Here is a 17,409-nt window from a genome sequence, read left to right as displayed (position 1 = left end):
TCTACAACGTTGTGTCCATCATAACGTTCAATAATAAATTAATTGTATTCATTCTTGCACCATGCGATCAATTATCAGTTCTAAACATGTATTTTTATTTGCTATGCTGTCTGCAGCATGATAGACAGTTGGTCGGAGCTCGTCACCGGAGTTGCGCGTTTTAAACGAACGAACGAACGACTAAAATTAACGAGTCACTCAGAAAATCGAATTATGACTCCAGTCAGTAAAAAGAGTCGTTCAAAAAGCACGAATCGTTCGCGAGCTGCACATCACCACGGAGTAGCCTAGCTACCTGTCAGTAAAATAGAGCACTTCAGAACAGCAGCAGGCACCGCACTCGCATCACAGCAACACGGTGGTGGACAGAGGAATGGGGGGTAGCTAGCTAGTTAGCTAGATTTCCGAGAATAAGGAAAAGCTCACTACAATCAATCAAGATGGTGTCGTGGATTATCTCCAGGATGGTAGTGTGAGTATGGACTCAGTTTGTTGTTGTATCGGCTCTTGCCATACCACATCGCTTTCTACAGCTGCATACACTAACTACTGCTGCCATGGCTTGTGCCCAAATCGCGCACGGCCAGTTCTCTTGATAGCCAGAATGACAGCGAACGAGCTAATTTGCTAGCAATTAAATTGTCGTTGATGTATAGCCCATGGTGCTGAAATGGGCATGTTGACCACTGGTGTTTCATAAAGACAGTTTGGTAGGCAGAGAGCAAAACTAACAGGTAGTTAGCTAGCTGGCTAACATTAGCTCAAATGATAACGCTGCTAGCCAAGTGAAGGTGGAATGGATTAGCTAGCTAACAAGCTTGCTTATGCCATCCACTGAAGCTAATTTGTGAATTCATATAGGGCTTGTTATTCTAAGTCAGTAAAACAAAATGCTCTAGTCTTGATTATTGCTAATCACGCATAATAGTGAAAGTACATATTAGTAAGGTTTGCGTGATGATGATCAAAACGTGTCAGGAACAGCACTGCTAGCATGACACTGACATCCAGAGAAATCATTGATGCTCTTCCATTCCCACTGTCACCTCAACCGAGACAGTCAAGATTTTACCTGATTCTCATGATGTCATTTATGAAACGGGTCGAGCCGTCTACGTGACAGTGGTACTGTTTGATAAGGGCTGAGACCCAAGAGGGAGGCAGATGTCATTTGATGTTGTAATGAGCCAGCTAAGCTAGGATAGGTCTACCTGTACCCTGACAGCTAGGCTAGAGTCAACAGCTGTTTATACAGTTGAGTCATACACACACACTGTCATCACCCTACATCCTCAGAATATATCTAGCTGTTATCAGCTCTTTGTGTTTGTTAGTCAGTGTTGTATTTAGGTGGTAGGATTTATGTGGACAGTTTACCTATCAAATTATGTTTTCATCATGTCATCAGTAGCAATTGTCATCTTGGCATGGAATGAGAGCCACAACTTTAATAGTTTTATAGTTACCTAAATCTCAGATGTAAAGAGCGGAGCTTGCCTGCCTGCTCTTTTTTAAATAATAGATGTATAGATGTCATTGATGTAGCTGATTTTGCATTGGATTACATAACCAATAACATCTGAGCCAACCTTTACTTTAGTGTAGAGGGTTTAAGGCTCATTGCTTGGCAGGTAATCATGTGTTAGAGACCAAAGAAACGTCATGATTGAATGGTCCTGTAAACAAGAGGATGCTTATCCCAGGGATTGGCCAACCCTGTCTTTATCTCTGTGTACTAGTATGAAAGTCAGACTGTCATGCTCATTCTCACTTGGTATGTATGTTAGCATAAGCTTTGGGGAAATATCCCCAGTCAAACTGTGTTGTTGGGCTTGTAAAACCTCAATTGGACACTACAAGCCAAAGTGCCCAACAACAGGATGGCTATATATTTCCACTTAAAATGGGTGTAGAATTACAGTCGATAGGTCTAATCACAGAATCTGAGCCTGGTCAGTGCTTGGTAGCCATTTGTTCTGTGTCTCCTTGGGTGCATTGAGCAGTATGGGATTGAGGAGATATGGGACAGAGCAGAGAGGAGTCTGGGAGGGAGAGAGAGAGGGACTCTGAGACATTGGGCGTCTGCTGTGGGAGTCTGAACCTTGCTGCTTGCCTGGCCTGCCACGCGTCTCCTCTTACTGGACAGCTACAGCGCAGAGTAGAGCAAAGCAGCCCTGGCAGCATTACTGGGCAAATCACAGACAGACAAAGACCCAGACAGACGCATAGACTCGGTGCACACGAGAAACACATAGATGGAACAAGGGAAACCCATAGCGGAAAATATTTCCTCAGACTAAGCCTGAGAAATGAAAACATTTGGACAGAAAGGTGGAATACATGAACACAATTTAACCTAGTGGTAGAAATGCCCTTAGCCTTCACAGTAAGGTAGCAGGCGTGGTCCTCCCAGCTCTCCCCTCGCTCAGCATTCAGTTTCCTGTCACATCAGCAGTAATCACCCTGCGGCCGGGCTGACAGGACAGAGTGCAATGTGTGTGTGTGTTGTAGGCAGATTCACATACGGTGACCTGCCGTTATCCTGTGTTTGGTCCATCTATCAGTAGCAGAAACGCTTTCCATTCTTTTCCAATCTTCTGTTTCCTGAACTGATCATTTGTTCCAACAAACCACTGCCCTTTGTTTAAATGTAACCATCTGTTATTGCAATACAGCGAGTCAGGTGCCCTAACTAGGCTAACCTAGAGGGATATTTTGAGAGCTGCCCAGAATATGGCCTACTTTCCCTCAAAGCAACCTATTTATGTTGACTCTGTGAGATCATGGGTTTTAGACTGGAGTCAGGTGTTAGGCCACATTTTACTGGATAAATATTGAAACAGAGGGAAACATTTGGTTAGTGTCAGTGTTGCCACCCAGAGGTCATGTTGCCCGGGTGATGTTGTTTACTGTACCTTAACCCCTAACCTCTGACCCATTCCTCTCTGACTCTCCTCTTCCTTCAGCCTGGCCTTCGGGACCCTCTACCCGGCCTACTCCTCATACAAGGCTGTCAAGACAAAGAATGTGAAGGAATATGTGAGTTTTGTACATGCATACTGTACCTCTATTGCTGCAGTGCATTAGTATGTCTTTACAATGTCTTCAGTGATGGGCTAAATATTTTAAGTCTCTTGTAGTTATTTCAAATATTCATATTGAGATAATACAATGGACAAAGTTATGATGGTTTTAAAATGGCTTTCACTCTTTCCAATGCGCTGCAGCAAGTTTCCATTGTCTCAGAGGATGAGAGAGCAGTTAAACAGTATCCGTTTAAAATGGGAGCCTCCCAGCTTACCTCATTCCTGTCAGGGAGCAGAGGGATAAGAAAGAGGAGGAGGAAGAGGAGGGGTGGTAGAGAAGGAGGAGCGGTGGAACTCTGTGTTCTGGCCCTCTGCCTAGCTCCACCAAGCTCTCTCCTCTCCGGAGCCTTCTCCTCCCTCTGGTTGCTATGGAAACCCCCCCTCTCAATATCTTAGCTGGGGCACATGCAGACAGAGAGAGGGAGGGAGAGATACAGAGGACATTTTTAGCCCTGTTGTTTTTATTAATTTTTTCCCTCCCATCTCTTATTTTTCTTGCTCTCTCGCTATCCTTTTCTATTTTTTCCTGTAATGATTCAACAGTAGAAACACTAATTATATAACATCACACATTTGGCATGTGCTTTGTTCCTACAGTGCATTCGGAAAGTATTCAAACCCCTTGACTTTTTCCACAATTTGTTACGTTACAGCCTTATTCTAAAATTGATTCAATAAAAACATTTCCTCATCAATCTACACACAATACCCCATAATGACAAAGCAAAAACAGTTATTTAAATGGTTGCAAATAAAAAAGAGATACGTTATTTACGTAAGTATTCAGACCCTTTGCTATGAGTCTCGAAATTGATTGGACATGATTTGGAAAGGCACACTCCACCAATCAGGCCTTAATGGTAGAGTGGCCAGACGGAAGCCACTCCTCAGTAAAAGGCACATGACAGCCCACTTGGGAGTTTGCCAAAAGGCACCTAAAGGACTCTCAGACCATGAGAAACAAGATTCTCTGATTCTCTTTGGCCTGAATGCTAAGCGTCACTTCTGGAGGAAACCAGGCACTGCTCATCACCTGGCCAATACCATCCCTATGGTGAAGCATGGTGGTGGCAGCATCATGCTGTGGAGATGTGTTTCAGCTGCAGGGACTGGGAGACTAGTCAGGATCAAGGGAAAGATGAATGGAGCAAAGTACAGAGAGATCCTTGATGAAAACCTACTCCAGAGCACTCAGTACCTCAGACTGGGGTGAAGGTTCACCTTCCAACAGGACAATGACCCTAAGCACACAGCCAAGACAACGCAGGAGTGGCTTCGGGACAAGTCTCTGAATATCCTTGAGTGGCCCAGCCAGAGCCCGGACTTGAACCCGATCGAACATCTCTGGAGCGACCTGAAAATAGCTGTGCAACGACGATCCCCATCCAACCTGACAGAGCTTGAGAGGATCTGCAGAGAAAAATTGGAAAAACTCCCCAAATACAGGTGTGCAAAGCTTGTAGCGTCATACCCAAGAAGACTCGAGGCTGTAATCGTTGCCAAAGGTGCTTCAACAAAGTACTGAGTAAAGGGTCTGAATACTTATGTGAATGTGATATTTCCGTTTTGTATTTGTAAAGAATGTGCTAAAATGTCTAAAAACCTGTTTTTGCTTTGTTGTTATGGTGTATTGTGTGTAGATTGATGAGAAAAAATAAACATTGAATCCATTTTAGAATAAGGCTGTAACGTAACAAAATGTGGAAAAAGTCAAGGGGTCTGAATACTTTCCGAATGCACTGTATGACATAAAAAATATGACTCATCCTCTCAGGCTATTCAATGCATTCCCTAGCTGGGTTTAGTGCTTTATATTTTTCATATGCCGATATATATATTTAGATGAAATGTTTTCACTCTGTCAGTGTGACATTTAGGATTCATCCACATCATCTCGCTATTTACAGTTGAAGTCGTAAGTTTACATACACTTAGGTTGGAGTCATTAAAACTTGTTTTTCAACCACTCCACAAATTTCTTGTTAACAAACTATAGTTTTGGCAAGTTGGTTAGGACATCTACTTTGTGCATGATACAAGTAATTTTTCCAACAATTGTTTACAGACAGATTATTTCACTTATAATTCAATGTATCACAATTCCAGTGGGTCAGAAGTTTACATACACTAAGTTGACTGTGCCTTTAAACAGCTTGGGAAATTCCAGAAAATGATGTCATGGCTGTAGAAGCTTCTGATAGGCTAATTTACATCATTTGAGTCAATTGGAGGTGTACCTGTGGATGTATTTCAAGGCCTACCTTCAAACTCAATGCCTCTTTGCTTGACATCATGGGAAAATCAAAAGAAATCAGCCAAGACCTCAGAATTTTTTTTGTCATTCTTGGGAGCAATTTTCAAACGCCTGAAGGTACCACGTTCATCTGTTCAAACAATAGTACGCAAGTATAAACTCCATGGGACCACACAGCCGTCATACCGCTCAGGAAGGAGACACGTTCTGTCTCCTAGAGATGAATGTGCTTTGGTGTGAAAAGTGCAAATCAATTCCAGAACAACAGCAAAGGACCTTGTGAAGATGCTGGAGGAAACGGGTACAAAAGTATCTATATCCACAGTAAAACGAGTCCTATATCGACATAAGCTGAAAGGCTGCTCAGCAAGGAAGAAGCCACTGCTCCAAAACCGCTATAAAAAAGCCACACTACGGTTTGCAACTGCACATGGGGATAAAGATCGTACTTTTTGGAGAAATGTCCTCTGGTCTGATGAAACAAAAATAGAACTATTTGTCCATAATGACCATCGTTATGTTTGGTGGGGGTACTTGCAAGCCGAAGAAACCCATTCCAACCGTGAAGCACAGGGTTGGAAGCATCATGCTGTGAGGGTGCTTTGCTGCAGGAGGGACTGGTGCATGAGGAAGGAAAATGATGTGGATATATTGAAGCAACATCTCAAGACATCAGTCAGGAAGTTAAAGCTTGGTCGCAAATGGGTCTTCCAAATGGACAAGCATACTTCCAAAGTTGTGGCAAAATGGCTTAAGGACAACAAAGTCAAGGTATTGGAGTGGCCATCACAAAGCCCTGACCTCAATCCTATAGAACATTTGTGGGCAGAACTGAAAAAGCGTGTGCAAGCAAGGAGGCCTACAAACCTGACTCAGTTACACCAGCTCTGTCAGGAGGAATGGGCCAAAATTCACCCAACTTATTGTGGGAAGCTTGTGGAAGGCTACCCAAAACGTTTGACCCAAGTTAAACAATTTAAAGGCAATGCTACCAAATACTAATTGAGTGTATGTAAACTTCTGGGAATGTGATGAAAGAAATAAAAGCTGAAATAAATCATTCTCTCTACTATTATTCTGACATTTCACATTCTTAAAATAAAGTGGTGATCCTAACTGACCTAAGACAGGGAATTTTTACTAGGATTAAATGTCAGGAATTGTGAAAAACTGAGTTTAAATGTATTTGGCTAAGGTGTATGTAAACTTCCGACTTCAACTTTATATTGCAGTAATTGATGACACACTCTCCGTCCTATGTTTGGCAGTGATCAACCATGCATACTGATTCGGTCTATGAAGGCCCTAACTAGATATGTTGTGTTTATGACTATGCATGCGTGTGTCTGTGTGTGTGTGTGTGAGAGAGAGAGATGCGTGGCTGTACATGTGTCTTGTCACTGCTTACTGTAGGCTATGCTTTGGTCTATATGTGATGCGCTCTCCCCTCTATCCTGTGTGTGTGTGTCCAGGTGAAATGGATGATGTACTGGATAGTGTTTGCGTTATTCACGACGGTGGAGACCCTCACAGACTTGTTCATGTCCTGGTGAGTCACGCGGGTCATCTCTGACCACTGCCCTACAGCCACTTACAACAATAGCCCCTAGGACCATCCATATGAAAAACAATATACACTACATGGCCAAAAGTGGACAGCCCTTCAAATTAGTGGATTCGGCTATTTCAGCCACACCCGTTGCTGACAGGTGTATAAAATCGAGCACACCGCCATGCAATCTCCATAGACAAACATTGGCAGTAGAATGGCCTTACTGAAGAGCTCAGTGACTTTCAATGTGGCACAGTCATAGGATGCCACCCTATCAATCAGTTTGTCAAATTTCTGCCCTGCTAGAGCTGCCCCGTGCTGTTATTGTGAAGTGGAGATGTCTAGGAGCAACAACGACTCAACCGCGAAGTGGTAGGCCACACAAGCTCACAGAATGGGATTGCCAAGTGCTGAAATGTGTAGCGCGTACAAAATCGTCTATCCTCTGTTGCAACACTCACTACTGATTTCCAAACTGCCTCTGGAAGCAACGTCAGCACAATAACTGTTGGTAGGGAGCTTCATGAAATTGGTTACCAGCGTTGGCTGGAGTGGTGTAAATCTCACCGCCATTGGACTCTGGAACAGTTCTCTGGAGTGATGAATCACAATTCCCAATCTGGCAGACCGACGGACGAATCTCGGTTTGGCGGATGCCAGGAGAACGCTACCTGCCCGAATGCAAAGTGCCAATTTTAAAGGTTGGTGGAGGAGGAATAATGGTCTGGGGCTGCTTTTCATGGTTCGGGCTAGTCCCCTTCCAGTGAAGCGAAATCTTAACGCTACAGCATACAATGACATTCTAGACTTTGTGGCAACCGTTTGGGGAAGGACCTATCCTGTTTCAGCATGACAATGCCCCTGTGCACAAAATGAGGTCAATACAGAAATGGATTGTCGAGATCGGTGTGGAAGAACTTGACTGACCTGCACAGAGCCCTGACCGCAACCCCATCGAACACCTTTGGGATGAATTGGAACACCGAACGCGAGTCAGTGCCCGACCTCACTAATGCTCGTGGCTGAATGGAAGCAAGTCCCCGCAACAATGTTCCAACATCTAGTGAAAAGCCTTCCCAGAAGAGTGGAGGCTGGTATAGCAGCAAAGGGGGAACCAACTCCATATTAATGCCCATGATTTTGGAATTAGATGTTTGACGAGCAGGTGTCCACATACTTTTGGGCATTTAGTGTGTGTATATATACATTTGAAAATACATATTTTTGGTTGAAAAGCTGTTAAATGTATTTTCAACATGTGTTCACTAGAATTGCTATATTTAAATCAACTTCAATTTTGATTGTCTACATTTGTCATAATGATATTGTTTCAGTAAAATTGTAGCCTACGTCCATTCTTCTGTCCTGTCTATTAACTCTCCTGTTGGTGTGGTTGGCCATGCAGGTTTCCTTTCTACTTTGAGCTGAAGATAGCCTTTGTGATCTGGCTCCTGTCTCCGTACACTAAGGGCTCCAGCGTGCTCTACCGCAAGTTTGTCCACCCCACCCTGTCCAATAAGGAGAAGGTAACGTCTAACCCTGTCCAACAAGGAGAAGGTAACGTCTAACCCTGTCCAATAAGGAGAAGGTAACGTCTAACCCTGTCCAATAAGGAGAAGGTAACGTCTAACCCTGTCCAACAAGGAGAAGGTAACGTCTAACCCTGTCCAATAAGGAGAAGGTAACGTCTAACCCTGTCCAATAAGGAGAAGGTAACGTCTAACCCTGTCCAACAAGGAGAAGGTAACGTCTAACCCTGTCCAACAAGGAGAAGGTAACGTCTAACCCTGTCCAATAAGGAGAAGGTAACGTCTAACCCTGTCCAACAAGGAGAAGGTAATGTCTAACCCTGTCCAACAAGGAGAGGGTAACGTCTAACCCTGTCCAACAAGGAGAAGGTAACGTCTAACCCTGTCCAACAAGGAGAAGGTAACGTCTAACCCTGTCCAACAAGGAGAAGGTAACGTCTAACCCTGTCCAACAAGGAGAAGGTAACGTTTAACCCTGTCCAACAAGGAGAAGGTAACGTCTAACCCTGTCCAACAAGGAGAAGGTAACGTTTAACCCTGTCCAATAAGGAGAAGGTTAGATGTCACAATAAGATCCAGCTCTCTGTCAGTCTGTCAATTCTCAGTTGTTTAGGTGCAGTGAGTCATACAGTATGTTTCTCTCTCTCTTTCTGTCTCTCTGTCTCACTTCTTTCCCTCTCGCTCCTTTTTTTGTCTCCCTTTTTTATTTCTCTCTCTTTCTCCCCCCCCCCCGTCCTGTAGGAGATCGATGAGTACATCACCCAGGCTAAAGACCGTAGTTATGAGACTATGATGAGGTTTGGGAAGAGAGGTCTGAACTTGGCTGCTACTGCTGCCGTCACCGCAGCTAGCAAGGTAAGCAAGGCCCTGGCCCTGACCAGAGGTGTGTGTGTGTCATCATGTTTGAGATGAGTATGCTCTGCAGGGTAATGTGTGTGTGTGTGTCTGTCCGTCTGTCTGCACATGGTGTTTCCTTGTGTGAGTGTCAAGCTATACAGTGGGGAAAAAAAGTATTTAGTCAGCCACCAGTTGTGCAAGTTCTCCCACTTAAAAAGATGAGAGAGGCCTGTAATTTTCATCATAGGTACACGTCAACTATGACAGACAAAATGAGGAAAAAAATTCCAGAAAATCACATTGTAGGATTTTTAATGAATGTATTTGCAAATTATGGTGGAAAATAAGTATTTGGTCAATAACAAAAGTTTCTCAGTACTTTGTTATATACCCTTTGTTGGTAATGACACAGGTCAAACGTTTTCTGTAAGTCTTCACAAGGTTTTCACACACTTTTGCTGGTATTTTGGCCCATTCCTCCATGCATATCTCCTCTAGAGCAGTGATGTTTTGGGGCTGTCACTGGGCAACACGGACTTTCAACTCCCTCCAAAGATTTTCTATGGGGTTGAGATCTGGAGACTGGCTAGGCCACTCCAGGACCTTGAAGTGCTTCTTACGAAGCCACTCCTTCGTTGCCCGGGTGGTGTGTTTGGGATCATTGTCATGCTGAAAGACCCAGCCACGTTTCATCTTCAATGCCCTTGCTGATGGAAGGAGGTTTTCACTCAAAATCTCACGATACATGGCCCCATTCATTCTTTCCTTTACACGGATCAGTCATCCTGGTCCCTTTGCAGAAAAACAGCCCCAAAGCATGATGTTTCCACCCCCATGCTTCACAGTAGATATGGTGTTCTTTGGATGCAACTCAGCATTCTTTGTCCTCCAAACACGACGAGTTGAGTTTTTACCAAAAAGTTATATTTTGGTTTCATCTGACCATATGACATTCTCCCAATCCTCTTCTGGATCAAATGCACTCTAGCAAACTTCAGATGGGCCTGGACATGTAATGGCTTAAGCAGGGGGACACGTCTTGCACTGCAGGATTTGAGTCCCTGGCGGCGTAGTGTGTTACTGATGGTAGGCTTTGTTACTTTGGTCCCAGCTCTCTGCAGGTCATTCACTAGGTCCCCCCGTGTGGTTCTGGGATTTTTGCTCACCGTTCTTGTGATCATTTTGACCCCACGGGGTGAGATCTTGCGTGGAGCCCCAGATCGAGGGAGATTATCAGTGGTCTTGTATGTCTTCCATTTCCTAATAATTGCTCCCACAGTTGATTTCTTCAAACCAAGCTGCTTACCTATTGCAGATTCAGTCTTCCCAGCCTGGTGCAGGTCTACAATTTTGTTTCTGGTGTCCTTTGACAGCTCTTTGGTCTTGGCCATAGTGGAGTTTGGAGTGTGACTGTTTGAGGTTGTGGACAGGTGTCTTTTATACTGATAACAAGTTCAAACAGGTGCCATTAATACAGGTAACGAGTGGAGGACAGAGGAGCCTCTTAAAGAAGAAGTTACAGGTCTGTGAGAGCCAGAAATCTTGCTTGTTTGTAGGTGACCAAATACTTATTTTCCACCATCATTTGCAAATAAATTCATAAAAAATCCCACAATGTGATTTTCTGGATTTTTTTTCTCAATTTGTCTGTCATAGTTGACGTGTACCTATGATGAAAATTACAGGCCTCTCTCATCTTTTTAAGTGGGAGAACTTGCACAATTGGTGGCTGACTAAATACTTTTTTTCCCCACTGTATTTCGTCCCATGGGCATGTACCATGCTGTGATTTTTCGATTGCATTGCATTTGCATTGATATCAGAGTGATTAGAGGGACAGTAGAGCGCTGAGTACCGGCCATAAGCGACTGGTTGTTAGCAAGTTTGGTAAGCTACTAATGACCATCAGCTGCATCAGAGGACAGTTTGGAGAAGCCTAGTTACCTTGCCTAAACGTCACGTGGAATTTGACTGCGGTCATGACTGGTGACTGCCAGTGTGGCTGCAATATGGTCACCGTAACTGCCCTAGTCATACGTTGGCATACCAATATGTCTGTATATCAATGTTGTTAGTGATAGTGTCTATTGCATAGTTTGAGAGCTCTTGCCAAGAAATTACTCTGGTGTCTTGTAGGGTTGGGCGATATTACGATATAATCGGAAATCAATTATGTTTGACAGACATCATCGATGGCAACGACATCATGATGTGACAGATGATCGTTTTTATATATTTCGATTTTTTTACAGACGAGGGTTTAACCTATTTGAACTTGACTGGCACCGCTGGAGTCTGGCAGCGCACAGCCGGGCGACATGCCAAATGACTTATCCCTGTTTGTCATAGCCTTTTTCAATAAATATGTAGGTAGACTTAGCCTACTATTAACCTAATGCAAGAGTAGGCCTAAAATGTAGATTGTAGACGGAGTGGAGAGTGCCAATAGCAGCGCAAAATGTTAGATAACATTTATCTCGCTCACCTCTCCAATGTCGGATGATCATTTGCCTTTTGCAGCGGACATGTTTTAAAAGCTTCATTTCCCTTTTTGTCCCAATCACCAGTATATTTGAATGTGACTTTTTTGCCTAAGCATATCTTTCATGATCAACTTTCAAATGAATCTAGGAGGCCAGTAACAAGCGTTATATCTCAGAACGTTTTATGCTTGTGAATAGCCTAAATAAATACACATGGTAATAATGAGAGCGAGAGAGAACTAACAATTGCAAGATGGAATAATCGAATGGGAAGTTTAAACAAACCTTATAAGTTTCTGGCCTCCACCTGAACAAAGCTTTAGGATAAACAAATTGTGTGCCGCCGGAAAATCCTTGCGAACCAAACGGACAATAATATAGGTCTACACTAGGCTACTGTCAGTACAATTTGCAGTAAACGTAACTTGTACAAGTAAACTTCTAAACAGATATTTATATTATTGTGGAAGTGTTCATTCAAATCCTTGAATTGTGCAACGGGCATTACATGAGCCCCCACAGCAGCGCTTTCGATAAGCGGGAACAAAAAAGAAATGTCGCCTATAAAAAGAATAACCCACATTTGGATAGGCTACAAATGACTAAATAAGTACGAAATTAACCAAATGAATGACAGTGAAAATACGTTTAAGACACACAATGTAATGTTTTAGCCTAGGATACATTTATTTAGAATAAGATGCATCTGTGAATACAGGCTTTGAAAATTAAACAAATAAAGTGCAATTTAGAACCATTACGACTATTTTCTTTTCATTATATATTAACTTACCTAAAGGCTTCTGGCAAGGAAAACAAGCATGTTCACCTTTTCTGGCTTTAATAGACTGCGGAGTGGGGTAACAATATTGCCTACTGAAAACACATTCAGACGGAACGCTTTTTGCACAGATGCAGAGATATTTGTGGCCGATGTTGGCCAAGAGCGGAAAGCAACCCTTCATTCGCTCTCCACCATGCCAGTGGGTCATCATCTCCTCCAATTACATTTTAGAGTAGGTAGGATGTGAGCTCTGCGGTGGCCGGCTGTTGCGCACAGAGTGTGACTGTTTGCTCTCCCAAGAAGACTGCCCAGTGATGTCTTCTATGGTGAACATGCGCACTCGATCTCGAAATTGTCCTAAATCACCATTGAAAAGGTCTTGTATCACGCTGAAGGCCTACAATGGTTGGTTCTAAATCACCATTCAAAGTTATCGGTGTCACATATCACCATATGATTGGTTGATATTTATTTATTTGCACACAAGAAAATACAATATTGGAAAGATGATTTCCACATTGTAGTCTAATGATTAGATTCTTATCTGGTGGTTTGTGCATGACACAGATCGTTTACTGCGTTGCTAGCCAACGCAATGACGCACTCCCCCCCCCCATCCCTGGGTAAAAATAGATGATACAATGGTATATCAACAATGTTTGGACAGGTGGATGAGAGAAAGTGTCATTCCAGGCATCGCCCAACCATAGTGTCTTGACGTGTGTGTGTGTTCTGCAGGTGTGTGCTCTTATGATCATGTGATGCTGCAGGGCGTCTGTCTGGGTCAGGGTTTCCGTTAGGAAAATGTGGCACAAGACATTTGACCGGCAGCATTTAAATTTACTGGACATTTGAGAAATGTACCCGAACCCATATGGATTGGGTGCGTAACCTGATAAGGGCGTCCACCCATGGTACTCAGAATGACAGAAATCCCATTTGTAGTATGGTAATTCATTGTAACAGAACATGCAACTCGAGGTGTGCGTCTTCTTACCAAATTCCAATGCTCACTTTGAAGATGTTAGAATAACTGTCCACATTTACTTTTCCTCAGCCAACAAAACAAGTAACGAACATCAAAATCACTAGCCTATGTCAATCTACTATCCCCCATAGTAGAAACGTTGACCTATTCTATTAGTCAGCTTGTTGTTCTGTGCGAGAAAGAAATAGCCTATTCCAAAACAGACTGGGAAATGTTGTGGGATGATGGATCCCAAAATTATACAACCAGTAGGCCTAGGCTACATAAAAAAAATTGAATATGGAAGTCTTTATCAAATAATTTTGGATATTCTACTTTGAAGCAAGGTAAGACATGCCACATAATATGAAGTAAAACGTTCAGGTTTCAAACAATTAAGTATATGTTTTCAAAATGCATACTGCCTCCAGCTCATTGGTAAGTAGTGTGTGTGATGCGCTGAAGCCTGCCTTCCATTGTCATTGCACTTGAATGGCGAATGGGAAGCATGCTTCAATTACCAGTTGAGAAATAAAAATAGTAGCTATTTTTAGTCGTGGCTATCAACTGTTTTTAACACGTGATTGCATTTATAATTGTTGCGCAATGATTGAGCTTATAAAATCACGTTTCACTCCAGCTGCAACCAACAAGCAGGTTGAGGAGCTGGACAGATTTTTCCGCTCAAATAAAGGTTCTGTATCTGTATGCTGTGCGCGTGTGATAAATAAGATAGGCTACATAACGAAAATACACACGCAGCAATTTAATACCACCAAAGTATGGAAATTAACCTATAGACCGATAAGCATGACCGGTCAAATGTATTTCCATCTATGAAGAGGCTAAAAAGCATTATTTTGCAATGGGATTCTTTCTTCTTCTCCCGGACGATTATTCGGCGCCAATTGTATTTATCAGCTTTTAATTTTTTTATCGGCCAAAAGCCGATTTAAAAACCCTGGTCTGTATATGCGTACATCTATACCCCACAGTGTTTGAGGTGTGTGTGTGTTGTGTGTGTTGTGCAGGGCCAGGGTGTGCTGTCGGACAAGCTGCGTAGTTTCAGCATGCAGGACCTGACTCTGATCAACGACGGGGAGGAGATGGGCCTGCGCTCCTCTGACCCCCGCATGAGGAGAGATGCCATGGACGACATGGCTACTGGAGCCAGCACGCTGCCCCGCGCCAAGACCACGCGCCAGAGTAGGTACCACACACACACACACACACTTGACTTGGGGGATATCCAGATTGTCATATCGTCATAGCACACAAGGGGCCGCTAAAAACGTAAGAAAAGCCCATTGGGCCTCTATTACCAGAATTCTAACAAAATTAGCACAAACTAATAGTGAAATCACATAGACGCTGTTAGCAAAATGCTAACGAGCGAAAGCGAACATAAACTAATTACAAAGACCGGCAAATCCAGCTCCTAAAGTTATACAAGCATAGCTAGTAGCTACCGAATGTACTTTTCTGTGAGTGTGGACATTTACAATCGAAAGTGAATGAGAGAAACGTGCAAAGGAACAAAGTTGTGATGCATGCTTTTCTGAAGGAAGAGCTGCATGTGTACACAGAGCAGAGGGGAGAAGAACAGAGAAAAAAAAACGATAGTAGGAAGATCAGGGGGAAAATGGCAGCTGTACAGAACTAATCCAGAGCTCTTTTTTTATATTTGTTATTTTTATGGGGGTTCCAGAAAATGATGCCATGGCTTTAGAAGCTTCTGATAGGCTAATTGACATCATTTGAGTCAATTGGAAGTGTACCTGTGGATGTATTTCAAGGCCTACCTTCAAACTCAGTGCCTCTTTGCTTGACATCATGGGAAAATCAAAAGAAATCAGCCAAGATCTCAGGAAATAAATTGTAGACCTCCACAAGTCTGGTTCATCCTTGGGAGCAATTTCCAAATGCCTGAAGGTACCATGTTCATCTGTACAAACAATAGTACGCAAGTATAAACACCATGGGACCACGCAGCCGTCATACCGCTCAGGAAGGAGACGCGTTCTGTCTCCTAGAGATGAACGTACTTTGGTGCGAAAAGTGCAAATCAATCCCAGAACAACAGCAAAGGACCTTGTGAAGATGCTGGGGGAAACGGGTACAAAAGTATCTATATCCACAGAAAAACGAGTCCTATATCGAAATAACCTGAAAGGCCGCTCAGCAAGGAAGAAGCCACTGCTCCAAAACCACCATAAAAAAGCCAGACTACGGTTTGCAACTGCACATGGGGACAAAGATCGTACTTTTTGTCCTCCGGTCTGATGAAACAGAAATAGAACTGTTTGGCCATAATGACCATCATTATGATTGGAGGAAAAAGGGGGACGCTTGCAAGCCGAAGAACACCATCCCAACCGTGAAGCACGGGGGTGGCAGCATCATGCTGTGGGGGTGCTTTGCTGCAGGAGGGACTGGTGCACTTCACAAAATAAATGGCATCATGAGGAAGGAAAATTATGTGGATATATTGAAGCAACATCTCAAGACATCAGTCAGGAAGTTAAAGCTTGGTCACAAATGGGTCTTCCAAATGGACAATGACCCCAAGCATACTTCCAAAGTTGTGGCAAAATGGCTTAAAGACAACAAAGTCAAGGTATTGGAGTGGCCATCACAAAGCCCTGACCTCAATCCTATAGAACATTTGTGGGCAGAACTGAAAAGGCGTGTGCGAGCAAGGAGGCCTACAAACCTGACTCAGTTACACCAGCTCTGTCAGGTGGAATGGGCCAAAATTCACCCAACTTATTGTGGGAAGCTTGTGGAAGGCTACCCAAAACGTTTGACCCAAGTTAAACAATTTAAAGACAATGCTACCAAATACTAATTGAGTGTACGTAAACTTCTGACCCACTGGGAATGTGATGAAATAAATAAAAGCGGAAATAAATAATTCTCTCTACTATTATTCTGACGTTTCACATTCGAAAAAATAAAGTGGTGATCCTAACTGACCTAAGACAGGGCATTTTTACTATGATTAAATGTCAGGAATTGTGAAAAACTGAATTTAAATGTAAAGTCGTGGTCAAAGGTTTTGAGAATGGCACAAGTATTGGTCTTCACAAAGTTTGCTGCTTCAGTGTTTTTAGATATTTTTATCAGATGTTACTATGGTATACTGAAGTATAATTACAAGCATTCCATAAGTGTCAAAGGCTTTTATTGACAATTACATTATGTTTATGCAAAGAGTCAATATTTGCAGTGTTGACCCTTCTTTATCAAGACCTGGCATGCTGTCAATTAACTTCTGGACCACATCCTGACTGATGGCAGCCCATTCTTGCATAATCAATGCTTGGAGTTTGTCAGAATTTGTGGGTTTTTGTTTGTCCACCCGCCTCTTGAGGATCGACCACAAGTTCTCAATGGGATTAAGGACTGGGGAGTTTCCTGGCCATGGACCCAAAATGTCGATGTTTTATTCCCCGAGCCACTTAGTTATCAATTTTGCCTTATGGCAAGGTGCTCCATCGTGCTGGAAAAGGCATTGGTCGTCACCAAACTGTTCTTGGATGGTTGGGAGAAGTTGCTCTCGGAGGATGTGTTGGTACCATTCTTTATTCATGGCTGTGTTCTTAGGCAAAATTGTGAGTGAGCCCACTCCCTTGGCTGAGAAGCAACCCCACACATGAATGGTCTCAGGATGCTTTACTGTTGGCATGATACAGGACTGATGGTAGCGCTCACCTTGTATTCTCCGGACAAGCTTTTGTCCGGATGTCCCAAACAATCGGAAAGGGGATTCATCAGAGAAAATGACTTTACCCCAGTCCTCAGCAGTCCAATCCCTGTACCTTTTGCAGAATATCAGTCTGTCCCTGATGTTTTTCCTGGAGAGAAGTGGCTTCCTCGCTGCCCTTCTTGACACCAGGCCATCCTCCAAAAGTATT

The 17,409-nt window shown here is 43.1% G+C and overlaps 1 protein-coding gene across 1 annotated transcript in view; it reads left to right on the top strand.

Moving 5' to 3' along the window:
* Positions 1 to 17,409, top strand: part of LOC123493078 (receptor expression-enhancing protein 2-like) — a 33,059-nt gene continuing 15,650 nt past the window's right edge. Inside the window, exons 1-6 of the mRNA XM_045226907.1 lie at positions 1 to 472; positions 2,967 to 3,039; positions 6,813 to 6,889; positions 8,298 to 8,418; positions 9,163 to 9,276; positions 14,524 to 14,698. Coding sequence (XP_045082842.1) covers positions 441 to 472; positions 2,967 to 3,039; positions 6,813 to 6,889; positions 8,298 to 8,418; positions 9,163 to 9,276; positions 14,524 to 14,698 — 592 coding nt within the window. The 5' untranslated portion in view covers positions 1 to 440. The remainder of the gene's footprint in view (positions 473 to 2,966; positions 3,040 to 6,812; positions 6,890 to 8,297; positions 8,419 to 9,162; positions 9,277 to 14,523; positions 14,699 to 17,409) is intronic.

Source organism: Coregonus clupeaformis, chromosome 2 (assembly GCF_020615455.1).
Source record: "Coregonus clupeaformis isolate EN_2021a chromosome 2, ASM2061545v1, whole genome shotgun sequence".
Lineage (NCBI taxonomy): Eukaryota > Metazoa > Chordata > Actinopteri > Salmoniformes > Salmonidae > Coregonus > Coregonus clupeaformis.
The sequence above is the reverse complement of the archived record's forward strand: the minus strand, read 5'-3'. Positions and strand labels throughout refer to the sequence as shown.